The following is a 15,759-nucleotide window of genomic DNA, read 5'->3' as shown; positions in this document are numbered from 1 at the left end:
TTTGTTTAATTAGTCATAGATGTCAGCCTGCTTATATGTGCGCCCACTAAAACAAGCGATGAAAGGTTTGCATGTATCACATACTCTAGTGTCCCTATATTTTTTCTCCCCTGCTATATGTTTGAAAGGGGTCTGGCTAGACTCCCTTCATCTTGCGGCTAAAGCACTCACTCTCTCTGATTTTTCTCCCTTGCCTTGGTATGCTCCTAACTTTCTTCTTCATTAGTTCCTAATCCGGGGAAGGTAAACACAGTGTCAGGTCAATCACATCAATGTGTCTGGTCTCTGCTCTAGCACAGTGAGAGACGGGCCATTTCTTTCTTTCTTCAGTTATTTTCAAGTTGTGAACTTGAGGATAACTGGACAAAATGATGGAAAAGCTGTGCCTTGGAAACACAACAGGGGAGGTCACACAACCCTCTCCTTGACCAGACAAAGACTTGCAACCGTCCTGCTCATAGTATTTATTTTGCCAACTACTGTTAAATCACTGTTTTTCTTTACTTGCTCCAGCCAGTTTACAGGTAAAAATTCCCCTCGGGTCCCAATTCCGATATTCTACTCCTACTACGAGTGAGGATTTCAGTGCACATAGTGATGGGCAACGGGACATGGAGATTTTTTACAGAGGGGGTATAGAATTAAAACAAGAATAGCTGTTCAATGACTAAATTTGTCTATGTTTAATAAAGTGAGAAAAGCTTCATGTGTTCCAAACTCATTGTCTCCTTTATCTATTATTGAGATTCTTAAAATTTTGGGCAAGGGAGTCTATAGTCCACCCCCCAACCCATGGCCTCCATTGTCTACCCCCTGAATGATCAACATGTGCCAACAGAGCAGGTTTTCGGAAGTGCAATTTGCCCAACAGATTGGAAAAGAAGAATTTGGCTGCATTGTACTTTTGGAAAGTAAGGATGGATTTCATGCCAGGCAACAGAAAAGACATAGGCAGCTGCTTACTTGCTGATGTATTCCCCAGTCAGGACCTTGCCACAGGCCTTGCACTTAAAGCATCCCAGGTGCCATTGCTTATCCAGTGCTAGTAGCGCTTGGCCATTTTTTATATCTCTTCCACAGCCAGCACAATCTGCAAATAAATAAATATGTACATTCACTGTCAGTGAGTTAGTTTTATTAATCTTCATTAACCTACCTAACGAACACCACTCCTAGGTTAGCTAGGAGGGGTCATTACAAAGCAATGCAAGACACCTACATTCCCATAGTGGTCAGCACGCCCCCCCGCCTCCCCTCCACAAGGTCGCAACCCAGGGAACAAGGAACCACAGATGCATTCTCCTCCATAACAAGCATACCTAAGAATAGTACAGAAGGCACTGTCACACCTTTGGTGGTAATGATTTGCAGCCAGCCCTGCAGATTTTATTAGGAATTAACAAAATACACGTTCAGTCACAAGAATGTCTTCAAGAGGAGCCACCGTTTATTTGTTTTTGCTATCATCAAAGTCTCTGTTGCTTAAAGAAAGCCACACATAGTAGGCATAGACTGGCTACTTCTAATCTAAAATTAGATCAGTAGTCGTCATTCTCAGGCATTACTTTCCCTCCTCCAGATGGCAGCAAAGCACTAAACGTTAAATGGGTTCTTGGTAGGGAGCAAACTTTCAAAGGTTCAGGAGTGGTAAGAGACACATTTTTACAGCTATCAGAGTAACAGCCGTGTTAGTCTGTATTCGCAAAAACAAAAGGAGTACTTGTGGCACCTTAGAGACTAACCAATTTATTTGAGCATAAGCTTTCGTGAGCTACAGCTCACTTCATCGGATGCATACTGTGGAAAATACAGAAGATGTTTTTATACACACAGACCATGAAAAAAATGGGTGTTTATCACTACAAAAGGTTTTCTCTCCCCCCCTAGTTCTCTCCTCTAGTTTTTACAGCTAGATAACATAACAAAGGCTTTGGCAATAATTGCAGTATAATAGGACGTATCCACCTCTGTACATAAGGAAAGGAACAACTCCCATAGGCATTCCTTGTACATAAAAAAGGACTTCAGTTCTATGTCTGGAGTCAACACTGAACACTGATATATTGAGATCCTTTGATGGCAGGAATCAAGCAAAGAGAGCCCCAGGCAACGGCACTCAATGCCCTTTATTTCTGAGATGCCATGGTGTTTCCTATCACCTTGTAGATCTCTGGCTCAGGGTTGCCTTTCCACTCCAATTCAAAATAGTCAAAGCTTTCCCTATAAGGGGCACCACAGTGGGCACTGACATTTAAAGAAAATGACATGCTGGGGCCCAGTGAAGAGTTGCAGACTTCCCCCAGGTGCAGTTTTGGTGAAGGAAGGCTCATAAGAGTAAGAATGAGAGAGAAACCTGACAAACACAGGGAAAGCTGCAGGGAAGGAAAGAGCCCAGAAACTGTACTGGAGGGTGCTGGGATCTAACTCAACACCTTAAACACCCTGAGCTGAATGTCACATCCTCACAATGACATCAAGCTGCTGAACACGAGTGTCACTAATAGAATAATGAAAACAGTTCAGCCCAATCACTGCAGCTGAAAGAATATCTACCCAATCAGTTAAACTCTTGATCTCTAGGCATCTCAAAAAGGTCATTGATCTTCAGTGTGCAAGCTCAGTAGATAGAGGATGCCTGAGAAATCCCAACCAACTCTCACAGTGGTAGTTTTACCCCAGTGTAAATCCACGCCTGCAATGAGGTTACTCCAGATTTATGCCGGCAAAAGTGAGAGGAGAATCAGGCCCCATGTCACTGAAATGGACTACTAACTTTCTGGATAATAGTCCACGCAAAGGAAAGCACCAAACAGATGCTGGACACTGTTACCATCCAGAAGGTGAGTGAGAGAGAGGTGGGCAGGGGAGTTTGGGACTGCTATAAGATTCTTACATGGTAACGCATATGTCTGAGCATCCTGATGTTGTGTTGCAAAGACATGCAACATCAAGATGACTTTGCCCCAGAGGACAAAGTGTAAGGAGTGGAACCAGGAGAAGACATCACGGGAATGACAAACTGATGGCCAGTAACTGTTCCCTCCAATTCTCTATGCCATTTATCTGCCACCCCATAAACCTGAATCAGCTTCCTCGAGCTTTAATGTACAAATGCTACTCATTTATCACCCCTTATTTTTAACCAGCAGTTCTAGCTTTTTCATCCTTCTGGAGGCTGGATAAAGCAAAACTCTCAGATTGTACTGTTCCTATCCTAGCACTGCACTAGACTTGCAATAAGTTTTTATTATTAATATTATCATCATCACCATCATCAGTATAAGAAGAAGAAAATCCATTCTGCCCAATTAAGCAGAATGCTGAGATGTTCTGACCACAGTGAAGACAATAGGCATTACAGGTGCTTGGCAGTGCTCAGGTTCAGGCCCCTTCAGATTACGGAAACATTTGAAATATAGTGTTGTCAGTATAAAAGAACAACAAATGCATTTCATACTTATCTGGAACTTTCCCTCTGCAGATCCCAAAGTGCTTTATAAAGGTGAGTGAGCATCATTAGCTCTATTCATCTGATGCCACAGAGCTGTTGAGTGACTTGGCTAAGGTCACGGTGAACTAATAGCCTGTGCTGTCCTACTAGACTATAGTTGCCCTGTTAACAGAAATATTTATTTTCTCTGGTGAAACAGCTGGTCGTAAATATAGAAAGCTGGCAATTCTCACTCAGATAGTACTTGAATAGAAAGGAGATAAATACAGACTAGGTTCAGGGCAGGAAGCCATTTGTTCACGAGAATTCTACAAACAAACGCCGCTCACTCGCTAGTGCCTGTGTAATATATGCTATTGACTTTGGGTGAACTACAAAACAGCGTGGAGGGTTCACACAAGGGTTCAGCAGCCACATGGGGGCATGCTCTGCTACAGCCTAAGCTATACACTGGCCCCAAATAGGCCAGGATGTAATGGAGCTATAGTGGCATTGAGGCTGCAGGGTCCATGATTACGTGGATTCGGTGGCACCAACACCCAGTAGTGGCTGTGGAAAGGTTACACTGCAGCCCCATAGGGTACCTGCTGCTTGAGGAGTTGCAATTCCATTCCCCTTAACCCCCTCTTAGCGCCCCACACAAGTCCAAATTACTCAGGCTTTGGGCAGGAGTGGTCAGTGTTACCCTCTCTCTGCACAACACAAGCTAAACACGTCACTTCTTTCTCAGCATGGCTTTCCAGATGTTTACATCTTCTGCACAGTGATATAAAATGCAGGGGTTTGCAAAAGCTCCCATACACTGCATCCCATAATGAAGGGGTCATATTCCAACACACCTCGTCTCTTTCACGCGCTCTGACTAGGCCAGCTCAGTCTAAAGATACGCCCCTACATATTTTCTTGCCACAACATTTATAGTCCATAACAGTGCCGCATTTGAAGTGTCCAGAGAGCTAAAGCAAGTACGAGAAACAAAGGGCTATTGAAACAGAACACGAATGTCTGCCTGAATGAGGGCGGGGGGTGGGGGGGGGGGAGAATTACATTTTAAAGTGACACATCATTAAGATCTTCATCCCTCAAGCACCATGTACAGCCTCATTAGAGAGCCCTATGAAGCTGTACACTGGGATAGTAATGACAGATGAGCTGCCATCCACGATGCTCCGCTTGTGAAGATCTGGACAGAAAATACATTTGCCTTTGCAGCTTCTGCATCACTCCCCACATCTGACAAAACAGCGAGGCATCCTGCACAGCAACTCATTTGTCACTGTCTAAATTAATGGGTTTTTCCTCTTTCCCTCCCCTTGACCAATGGCAGCGTAGCTTTCCCACAGCTTGATCACATCACATGCAGCACTCCAGCGTGATGGGCTCGGAGCCGATACTGCTGCATTAACCCTGAGCATGCTGCGTACAAACTTCACCCAAGGCTGTTTGGATTGCCTTCCCGGAAATCTGCCAGCCAATATACCCATATCCTCCCGTACACCTCACAAATTCACTATGCAAAGAGGTCACCCAGCTCTGTTCTGGCTTCTGCCATCATACTAACTGGCAGAGGCCTCGGGGGGAAAGCACACCTGAATGTACTCCCCACCTCGCCCCCGCAGAGTCTGCACCAAGACATTAGCAGTGCTCGACGTTAAGGGACACCTGTAGGTCTCCCAAAAGATGCACTCATCCTCCCGAGTAGCCCCTGGCAGCAGGCATTTAGCCAGAGCTTGAAACTGCTCCCTCCCCTATTGTGGCGATCCCAAGGGAATCCATGTCCCCAGCCAGATGCCAAGGCATCAGCTGGTACAGAGACATGGAACTGACACCCTTCCACACCAGCATGGGGGAACACAAATCAGAGAGTGTGCATTTTTACTTGTTTTTTTCCACTTTTTTTTTTTAAATAAAGGAAGCAAACAGTCTTCATTGGAATCTTCACTCCTGTTTAAAATTACATATGCTTAAAGATCATACTGAATCAGGGCTAAGATGAGTAGCAGTAAATAGCAGCTCTGAAATCATATTGCAGAATTCACTATTTTCACATGGCTCTCATACACCCAGGTAAAGTACTGATACTCCCAACAGGGCTCCTGGGGCCATTGAAGGTTGATCACTTTTCCTTTCTTATTCCTGAAAGCTGGCAAAGCACTGTGATGGGTTCTTCCAGGTAAACAATTAACCACAGAATAAGGCAATCCTAACAACTGCTTCTGGTTTTAAAAATGCAAGAATTTCATTAGGACGGTGCAAGTTTATTGAACTCACTTGGGACACCGTTGCAAAAGGTTGAAAATGTGACCAATCTCTATCCGTTTGCCAAGTACCAATTATTATTCATCTGTATGGTATTGACGCCTTTGGGCGCTACCAGAATAATAAAATAGTTTGTTTATTTTTAAGAGAGGCTGAGCTACAAAAGTTCAGATCAGGATATGGATTTGAACCTTCCCACCAAAAATCAGGATTTTTCTATGTCAGATTTGGATCCAAGTTTAGTGTTGAAGGCATCGATCTTGCAATCAGATCTGCCCACCCATGTCAGAATAAAAGGTGCCAGTTCCCTTTTCACTGGAAGCAAAACAAATCCATGCCAGCAGCCCTGCATTCCTGGGCAATTTTACAATAAAAAGCAGTGTGCACACAATGGAGGGAGATAAATTTCCTGAGGGAAACTGAGCTCAGTTTCAAAGAGAATTGTGAATGGCAAGTGGGGGGTGGGAGGGGTAGAGAGGGAAAAAGGCAATTAAAAAAAATTATGAAACATACGTTGATAAGGTCCTTTTAATAGATTAAATATGGAAACAAATCACAAATGATGCAGCCTGGTAGCCCTGGCTTTTAACACACAAATCTATGTGAACTTAATGATAACCTGTCTTGATAATACACTGGTTAATATTTCTGTAAAATGTAAAAGGGACTCCACTGAGTTAAAGACCACGTTGTCTGAACAATTTTGACCTACCATTGTAAAGCATCTCCTCAGATTACTTTAGCCAACAGGGGTAACAAAAATTCTTTTTTCCAGTTTGTTTACTTGGTTCATTTGACAGCACTTTGCGAATAGTTATTTTCACCATTTCCCCAGTGTAGTGGGTTAGTTTTTCCTGATTGTGGGGGTTTTTTGCATAGTAACCAGCAGGGAAAGGAAAAACAAAAAGTAATAGGGAAACATGACTGTAAAGCCACCAAATTGGGATGAGATCTCATGGGCAGGTGTAACAGCCAAAAGGAACTTCATGTAACTGATTAGATTTCAAGTGGACAGATTCCCTTTAAATTCAATTGAGCATTTTAGTTGGTGTGCAAACACATGTATACAAACACACTCCATTGGACTGTAGTTTTTCCTCTAAACACACCAGTTGGGAAGGGTAAGAAAAAAGCAATGGTGCTTTGAGGCCTGATTGGATTTGATTAAAAGAAGTCTGTTCCAGTAGACCACACCAGACATTTATCATAAGCATCACTGAATGTATCCGATGAAGTGAGCTGTAGCTCACGAAAGCTTATGCTCAAATAAATTTGTTAGTCTCTAAGGTGCCACAAGTACTCCTTTTCTTTTACTCCCTATACACTCACTGTTCCGTTTTATAGACCGCCCCCCCACCCATTTATCTTCTATTTTCATCAGACACTTTCCAGCCTTTGTATTGTCACCTTAACATCTACCTTCTCCCAGCATCACATCTCATTCCCTCCTGATACACATGCAGCCTAGTCTTTCACTCCTTAGTATTACTCCTTGCAAAACTCCCACTGCAATCAATATAACAAATCAGCCTCAGTCCACCTAGTCATTGTCAGCACTTCCCTCTAACAGTAGATTCTCTGCAGAGAAAGCAAAAAGGGTTGATGTAAATAGGTGAGACAGGGAGACTTGGAAGCTGTCAGGTAAGTGGAGTAAAGAATTCTGGACTCTTCTACAGGGGCTATGAGGGACATGAAAATATGTTTATTTTTTCTCTTTGGCAGCATCCACAAAGTCCCAGTTGATCGAGATGTTCTGAGTGTTAAACAGCCAGTGAATCAAAGCAGCCTTTTCTCAAAAAGAGAATCAAAATGCTTCTCACTGTGGCCAGTTTCCTAGCTATGTCTTGGTCAAGATGGATCTGGCGGAGTCCAGACTACCTATCCAAGGATGGTTGGCCTCCACTAAATGTTTTTCTGAGTTGATCTTCACTTTCATTCACTGGAGGTCCCGGAAGAACTCGGAAAGCCTCAGGCTGCGACTTGCACTTTGGAACCATGGCCATCACAAATGGTTCGGTCACCACTGATCACAAGCTATTGTGAGCACATGATGGCTGACACATTTGCCTCTGCAGGCACTACACTATCATTATCTGCAGTGACTCACTAGTCAGTGCTTTGTGATGCCTCGATTATGAAGGGCTCTTCATGAAAGCAAAAGCTTTGTTTAGCTGCACAGGATTCCAGCTTCCCTTTTAGCTGCCTGGGAAACAAGCTGTTCTTCACCAAGCATAATCACTTACTCTGCAGTCTGTAATAATCCTCAGCCACATCACCCAGCTGGAGTCGCCTCTGTTTCTTCTGATGAGTTCTGTGTGTTCCCGACAGGCAATGAGAGAATGGTGCTCAGAGAATGGTGCTCTTTGCTTTTCTCCAACCGGTAGAGATACTGACACAGGAAGCCACCTCTCCAGAAGTGAAGGGTTGAATATTTACCAGCTCTCCAGAAGTGAAGGGTTGAATATTTACCAGGTCTTCAACCATACAGAAAATTCTAGGTGACCAGGATCCTCTTATGTCTGCAAATAGCTCTGGGAGTTATCAAAATATTTAGCCACCTGAGAGATCATTCAGCATTTTCCAGATTTTAGGCCCCATGCTTGCCCTGTGTTTCCGTGGTACAGTAACCTTGTGATGCTGGCATTGTAAAACAAAGTGGAGAAAAGCTGTTGAGTTTAGGACTAGAGATTGCACACTTTTTTTGCTTCTGTAGACTGAGTGCATTGCACACCCAATGGGCTTCTTGCATCCCGCTATCCCCCACTAAACCTTCCTGTGTGACATCCCCTTCTACTTCAGAGACTCCCACCAATCCTCCATATAGCCCCTTTCCCCCATACAAGGGGCGGTGTGTGCTTCCTCATTCTCCCTTTATCCCAACGCCCCACTTTTTCCCCATTCAAGAATACCCCATTCCCTTCCCCCCAGGGGTGTGTGTATCCCCTTCTCCCCATCAGAGGTTCCGTGTGTGTCCCGTGTGTGTCCTTGTGTGGGCTTTGTGCACCCCAATTTCCCCCCAATACCAGGGTCCCCCATTCTCCACCTGCCAGGGTCTGTGTATTACCTTTCTCCCCATTCTGTTCATGCCAGGGGGCATGTGTGGCTCCCCCATTATTCTTTCCCCTATTCCCAGGATTCTGCATGTGCTCCCATTCCTCGCCCCATGTTTTTCTTTCTTTCCTTTCTATTTCAGGTTGTCAGCATTTTAAAACTCTAGCTATTGGGAGATTGGACAGAGCTGAGATAGGGGATATTGTTATGCTGGAAGGTGTTAATGGCTGCCAACAACCAGTTCTTTGATCTATAGCCACCTACAGAGGTGCTAACCAGATGCCAGGGGCTTTTTGTCTCCCCCATTTCCCCCTTTTGGTTCTTCCAATTTTCCCCAAAATCAAAAGGCCATCTGGCCATTAACGCCTAGAACGTTCACTGATATCCTGGAATTGATCAGATGTGACGCTCAAAAGTTATTGTGAAATAGACAGAATGCCACCGATTTGAGAGTTAGACCCTGCTTTACTTGGCCAATACACCGCATGCAAAATCAGTTCTCCAGATCCTAGGGCATTGTCTACACTACAAAATTAAGTTGACCTAAGTTAGGTCAACATACAGCCACTGCCATAATTACTGCCGTAGTTCATGTCCCTCTCTGTCGGTGGTGCGTGACCTCACCAGGGGCTCTTCCACATACTTCATTGTGTCGGACATTGTGGGACACTGACAGCTTGACCCCCCCACCCCCAAGCAGCACTCACAGCTGAAGCCCCTCTGCCCTGGGGATAAACAGCTGGAGCTGTCACTGCTCTGTAGTATAGACGAAGAGTAGGCGGTTCTCTTCACAGTTGCACTCTTAATTGAATCCAGCATGCTGTAAGATTTCTCAGTATGTAATGCCACTAGTTGAATAGCATGGTGGATTTGCAGGACAACCTGCATAGCTGTAAACATCACCGTATCTTAGCTGCCATCACTCAGCCACTGTCTGCAGTGTTGTTGTCGCTGTGTTGGTCCCGGGATATTAGAGAGACGAGGTAGGGGAGGTAATATCTTGTATTGAACCAACTTTTGTTGGTGAAGGAAGACAAGCTTTCGAGCTACACAGAGCTCTTCTTCAGGTCAGCTTTGTGTAGTTTGAAAGCCTCTCTCTTTCACCAAGAGAAGATGGTCCAATAAACGATACTACTTCACCCCCTTGTGTGTCTGATCACTCAGCCATCTCAACTTCCGCGGCACTCCCAGGCCTATTAGTCCATGGAACAAAAGTATGGGGTTTCTTGAAGCCGTGGGAGGAGGCAATGCTTCACTGGTTGCAGCAGCTCATGGCCTGGGATACAGCAGACGAGATTCTGCTAATATCCTGCTCCGAAAGCCCATCTGATTTCATAGACCTGCTTGTGGAGTCGGAGACCATTCAGCGAGAGTAAGGTGGAAGAAATCTGAAAACAGCCACAAGCTATACAGCTCTGACATACCCAGTAAATGGGACAACATGTAAAGCCTCAGCATAAAACAGCTACTGGTTCAGGTCCTGCGGGAACAAAAACTTTTACCTGAACACCCTTTGGGCAGCAGCACTTTGCAATAATATGAAAATTGGGGCTGTGAAAGAGACCAAACAAAGCAGAGATTCCTAACTTAAGCCTGATTCTCTGTCCTTAATTGACACCCACATACCTATTTATTTTTGCACAAAGGCGCATTACAGTCTGGATGACAGAACCAATTTCAGTTTTAACACTGAGCGTTAGGTATTCATTGAACCAAACCCACAAGATCCTTAGGATTGAGGGGCACAGCATCTCAGAAGAGGCATTCAGCACGCCTCAGGACCAGAATCTTCCCCACTGAGTATCTACAATGGCCGTTGTTCTCCTTGGCCAGTTAGAGGTGATACAGAAGTCAGCAGCAGGTACTGACAATGCCATTAGTACTATGCTGCACTATGTCATCCTTTCTGACCATACCGACTCATTCACACAGGTTCCTGTTTCTGAACAAGTTGCAAACACTGCAAACTAGCCCCTCTGTCTAACACCTGCCCCCAGCACAGCAACCTCTGTGTCACCACTTCTGGAGACTATCTTGAGTAAACTTCCATTGTTGTGTTTGGAGAACACTAACCCAAACAGGTCTCTACTCCAGCAGCAGCAACAAGGCACATCTAATTGCACTTTTTATGAAGGCTTTTTAGTCCTGATAACACCAGCAATCCAAGACCTACATTACGCCCTGCCTGGAACAACTAATTCTCTCCCCCACATAGCCCTGGAGAGACCTTAGGTTCCTGACATACTTTTCCTGAATGTGACAGTTGAGCTTCCAGTGTTCCCAGAACTGCCACACTCATCTCTGGGGAAACTTTTCCTGGAACTGCACTTACATATCTGCTAATGCAATGCCGAGTTACTGGGCAATACTCTACATATTCTACCCCTGGGGGAATTCTGTGCTACTGAACATGAGCATAATTAATGAGCCCCACATATTTTTAATTTTTTGCACAGAAAAAAGTTTCTGCTGAAATGTTGCTGCAGTTCTGCCCTTTGCCCACCAGAGGGCACTGTGGCAATAGAACAAAGCTGCAGATCCCCACCAGTGAGGGAAGAGAGAGAGCCTGCCTTCTTCACAGTGGTCCAGATCAGGAGACAGGGGCTATGGATACACAGACACCACGTGGTGCTGGGGGGGGTGTTCAGACAGGGGCTCATAAGGGCTGGTGGGGGAGGACAGACTGGGGCGGGGGCTGAATGGGAGTGGAGGCACAGGACCACAGGGGGGAGGGAGGTGCAGGGCTACTTGGGGAAGGGTGTGCAGAGCTACATAGGGACAGGGGGTGGCTGGGTGGGGACACAGACACATGGGGACAGTGGAAGGTGGGATAGGGACAGGCAAAGGGGGTGCAGGGCAATGTTCCCTCTAATTTTTTAAATCCATGTGCAGAACGAATTTTGTTATGTGCACAAATATGGAGGTGATGTGTGACACATCACCTTCATATTGGTGCACATAACTAAATTCATGTGGTGGGGGTGGGGCCGAGAGGTTCAGAATGTGGGAGGGGGCTCAGGGGGCAAAGGATTGGGATGTGGAGGGATGAGAGCTCTGGCTGGGGTTGTGGGCTCTGGGGTGGGGCTGGGGACGAGGGGTTTGGGGTGCAAGAGGGGGCTCAGGGCTGGGGCAGAGGGTTGGGGCTCGGGATGAGGTGTTTGGGGTACAGGCTGCCCTGAGGCTGCAGTGGGAGAGAGAGAGAGAGAGAGAGAGAGAGAGAGAGAGAGAGAGGACTCCCCCCAGCCCTCTCTCACCGCAGCAGCAGCTTGGGGCTGGAGGAGAGGCGTCTATCCCCCTGCTGCAGCAGCTCCAGCAGGGCTGGGCTGGGCCGAGGGAGGGACTCCTCTCCCTGGCAGTTCTGGCAGGCCTGGGCCAGACCGAGGGAGGGGCTCTTCTCCCGCAGCAAATCCGGGGCAGGTCCCTGCTGGGGCTGGCAAGGAGGGGCGCCTCTCCCGTCGCAGCAGGTCTGCACTCGGGCCGGGTGCCTCTCCCCACTGTGGCAGGTCCATGCCGGGGCTGATGGAGAGGGGCGCCTCTTCCCACCGCAGCCCTGAGCCCCTGCATGGGGCTTAATAGGCAGCTGCATGGCCATGCGGCTTAGAGGGAACTTAGATGCAGGGCCACATGGGGACGGGGGATGCAAAGACACATGGGGGTATAGGAACACATGGGGACAGGGACAGATGTACCTGACTGAATGGGAGAGGCTAGGGGTCAGCCAGCATCTGCATGAGGGAAGCTCCCTAACAATCCTTCCCCAGCCCCCAAAAAACCTATTCCATACTTCTCCCTCCCATAACCAACAACCCTCCAAGTTCACACCCAGGCTCCTTCCCAGGAATTTACTTCCCTCTCCCTCAGCTCCTCCATTACTACTGATTTCCCCAAGCTTTTGCACTGCTTCTAAGGGGTGCGGGAAATACAGTTCTGTATTGTAGTTTAAATGAATTATTACTCAGAGTTCTGCATTAATATGCCTAGTCAGGAATCTATTTGTCAAAAAACATTTCCTGAATCTTTTTTGTTGTCTGTATTGTTACAGACATACTTGCTGACAGGTATTTTGAAATAAATGACCAAAAATAATTGAAACTGATGTGATTATATTGTGTTATTTTGACAAATATAATATTCCGAATGTTGCAGAATTTTAAAATATTGTGTGCAGAATTTTGAATTTTTTGGCGCAGAATTCCCCCAGGAATAATATTCTTTTGACTGGTACTTTGAATAATGCTACTATATAGTAAGAGCAAATATGTTTCAATTGTTTGGTTAAAGGGCTCAGAGCAGGGTTACATTAACATCAAAGAATTACAGTACATAGACTACTATTTTTATTCACTATTCACAATTGTTTCTGGGCCCGTTAACATACACTAAAAACAAGTCAGAATATTACCTAAGACAGACAGAATCCAGTAAACAAGTACACCCCTCTGCCAAAAGCCTACGTGAACAGCTCAGCTTTGCACTATGCCTTGAAGATTAACAAACTGGCTCTGTCAGACCAACGCCCTGCCAGAAACCCCCATATGTACAAATCTAGAACTGCTAGCAAAAGCACATCACGTGACCTCGAATGCCATGGTGATAGATAGGGAGAGAGGCACTATCCAAAGGGTGACATACAGGGCTTTGCAGATCATCATCAATGCCACAGCTTGCTACTGGAAGTGAAAAGAAAGCCAAAGCAGTTTGCAGAGCACTGATGAAACGTGTTCCTCCTACCTATCAGCCCTGCAAAGTGGGTCATCTGATTCTGCACCTGAGGAAACTGCCAAGTGGTCTTCAAGGATAGCCTTATGTACAGAGTATGGAGATCTGGTCTGGATAGCAGTGACAAGACCCACATCAGCGAGGAAGGGCTGCCTGTGCCGTGCCTAATGCACACAGACTAAAAGGCATTCCTGGCCAATGAAGCCATTGTCACTACCATTATGCATATACAGGGTATGCAGTACAATAACCATGTATGCTTATTTTGTAACTATCCTCATTTAGTAACTGCCCCTTTACATACAAAGCATCCAGGAAAAGCAACTCAATTTAATAGATGGTGGTTTCAATTTAGAGGCATAGGGGGAAGAAATTAGAATATGATGGAAGCCACAGCTTCCATACTAAGCTTGTATGTGTGGAGAGAAAGGCTTCGATCCAGACCCCTGTCTTTACTGAAGTGCTGGATAAGTGGAGGGAGAGAAAATACCAAATAATCACTGAGCAATCAATCTTTGCTCCACCCCACGTTATCTACCTTGTAACACTAGCATCCTGGCTGATCTGCAGGAACTGTCCGTGGGGTGACTGCCTCTCCTCTATGGCTGGCAGCAGTGAGTAGTTCTCAACCTTTTCTGTACCGTGCCCGATTCTAGATCACTCCCAGGCCCCTTTCCCATCTGCCCAGGATCGGGTCAGGATGCTCTTGTCATTTAAGTAATATGGGAAGGGCAAAATGGTCCCAACCCCGCACTGTTGAGTTATTGCTCAATATCACCTTTGAGCCCCACACATCGGAAAGAAGCATTACAAAGGAAGAGCTACATCCTATGATCCCCCTTGAAATGGCAAGACAAAAATAAAAAGGAGCAATGCTTAGCAAAGTGCTTTCATAACTTGGGGTTAGCTCACCGGAAGTAGTAGGGACAACTGCACAGCCTGCATACTAGAGACCAACTAGGGGTCAAAGGCAGAGCTCTGTCTACCAAATGCCATCCTAGCGACGGCCTGTTCGAGACAGGGATGAAAATACGGAACAGTGGGAAACACTAAGAGATTGAGCAGGCAGACTTGAGCCCAGCATGACTCTGTTGGAGGTAGAGCTGGTTGGAAAACAGAATTTCCATCCCACAGGAAATTTTGAGGTTTCAAAATTTGTTTTTCTCCCAAATCAAGATCAAGAGTCAAAATCTCAAAACGTTTTGTGGAATAGAAATTCTGTAACATTTTGATTCAGACACATTTAAACAACCTTATTGAAAACTTTAGTTTTGTAATGTCAAAATATTATAATATGTAAATGTAAAATATTATTGATCTTCAATATTATATTAACATTAAGTCCAAACACATTAACATGAAGTCAAAATATGAAGCTCTAAGTGAAATGAGAAAGAACAAAATATGATTTCAATTTTCAATCATTTTGAAAAAGTTTCTGTCGAAAATGCCATCAGGATCACCACATTTCCAAGAAACATTTAGATTTCAGCAAAGCAGCATTTTCCAATGGAAAACTGTTCCACTGAAAAGTTTCTGACTAGCTCTAGCTGCAAGGACTCTTACACTCAATTAGAATGCTACTCTGCTTCCTGGTGCATAAGAGTTAGAATTCTAACAATATTGTACACTTCCATAGCATCTCTCATTGCAGAATCTCAATGCATTTCATAAGCAGTGATTAAATTAACCCTCACAACAGCTCTCAGAGTTAGGACTCATGTTACCAATTTAGCAGCTGGGTAAACAGAGGCTAATCAATTGATATGTCCATAGTTACAACACAGCAGTGCTGGGAACCAAACCCAGAAATCCAGATTCCTAGTCTCCAACAATGCACTTTTAAAATTCCAGTTGATGTCCCTACACCCTCTCTCCACCCGGAGTTGGCATCTTTAAAATGCCACCATTTCTCATCACATGTGAGCCACTAGGCATCTGGCTATATATCCCCTCACCTTTATAGATCATTTCACATTTATCAAGTTGTCAAATAAAACAAAGTTAAGGTACCAAAACACAGTCCATTACATTTTTAGAGCTATTTGCAGGCATTTACCTCAGATTCTCTGTTAACATCAATAAGAATAAGAATAATTCACCACCTAGGGCTTGCGATATTTAGGGGGCTGGCATGCCTACATTACGAATGATGATTACTAAGACTTTGCTGCTGTACTTTGAGAGAGGAGGTCGTCCAAGGAAACCAGAAGAAAGAGGTACAGACTGAAACAGCTCTTTTTTAAAAAAAGCCTTCCTTGTTAAAGATAATGTGTTTG

General features: G+C 45.0%; 1 protein-coding gene across 8 annotated transcripts in view; it reads right to left on the bottom strand.

Moving 5' to 3' along the window:
* The window catches only part of ABLIM1 (actin binding LIM protein 1), a 311,243-nt gene that overhangs the window by 117,274 nt on the left and 178,210 nt on the right, over positions 1–15,759 (bottom strand). For all 8 annotated transcript variants that reach the window (XM_074959284.1, XM_074959287.1, XM_074959282.1 and 5 more), the window contains exon 5: positions 964–1,090. In XM_074959284.1, the coding sequence (XP_074815385.1) occupies positions 964–1,090 (127 nt within the window). The remainder of the gene's footprint in view (positions 1–963; positions 1,091–15,759) is intronic.

The sequence above is a fragment of the Natator depressus genome, chromosome 7, assembly GCF_965152275.1.
Source record: "Natator depressus isolate rNatDep1 chromosome 7, rNatDep2.hap1, whole genome shotgun sequence".
NCBI classification, from domain to species: Eukaryota; Metazoa; Chordata; order Testudines; family Cheloniidae; genus Natator; species Natator depressus.
The sequence above is the reverse complement of the archived record's forward strand: the minus strand, read 5'-3'. Positions and strand labels throughout refer to the sequence as shown.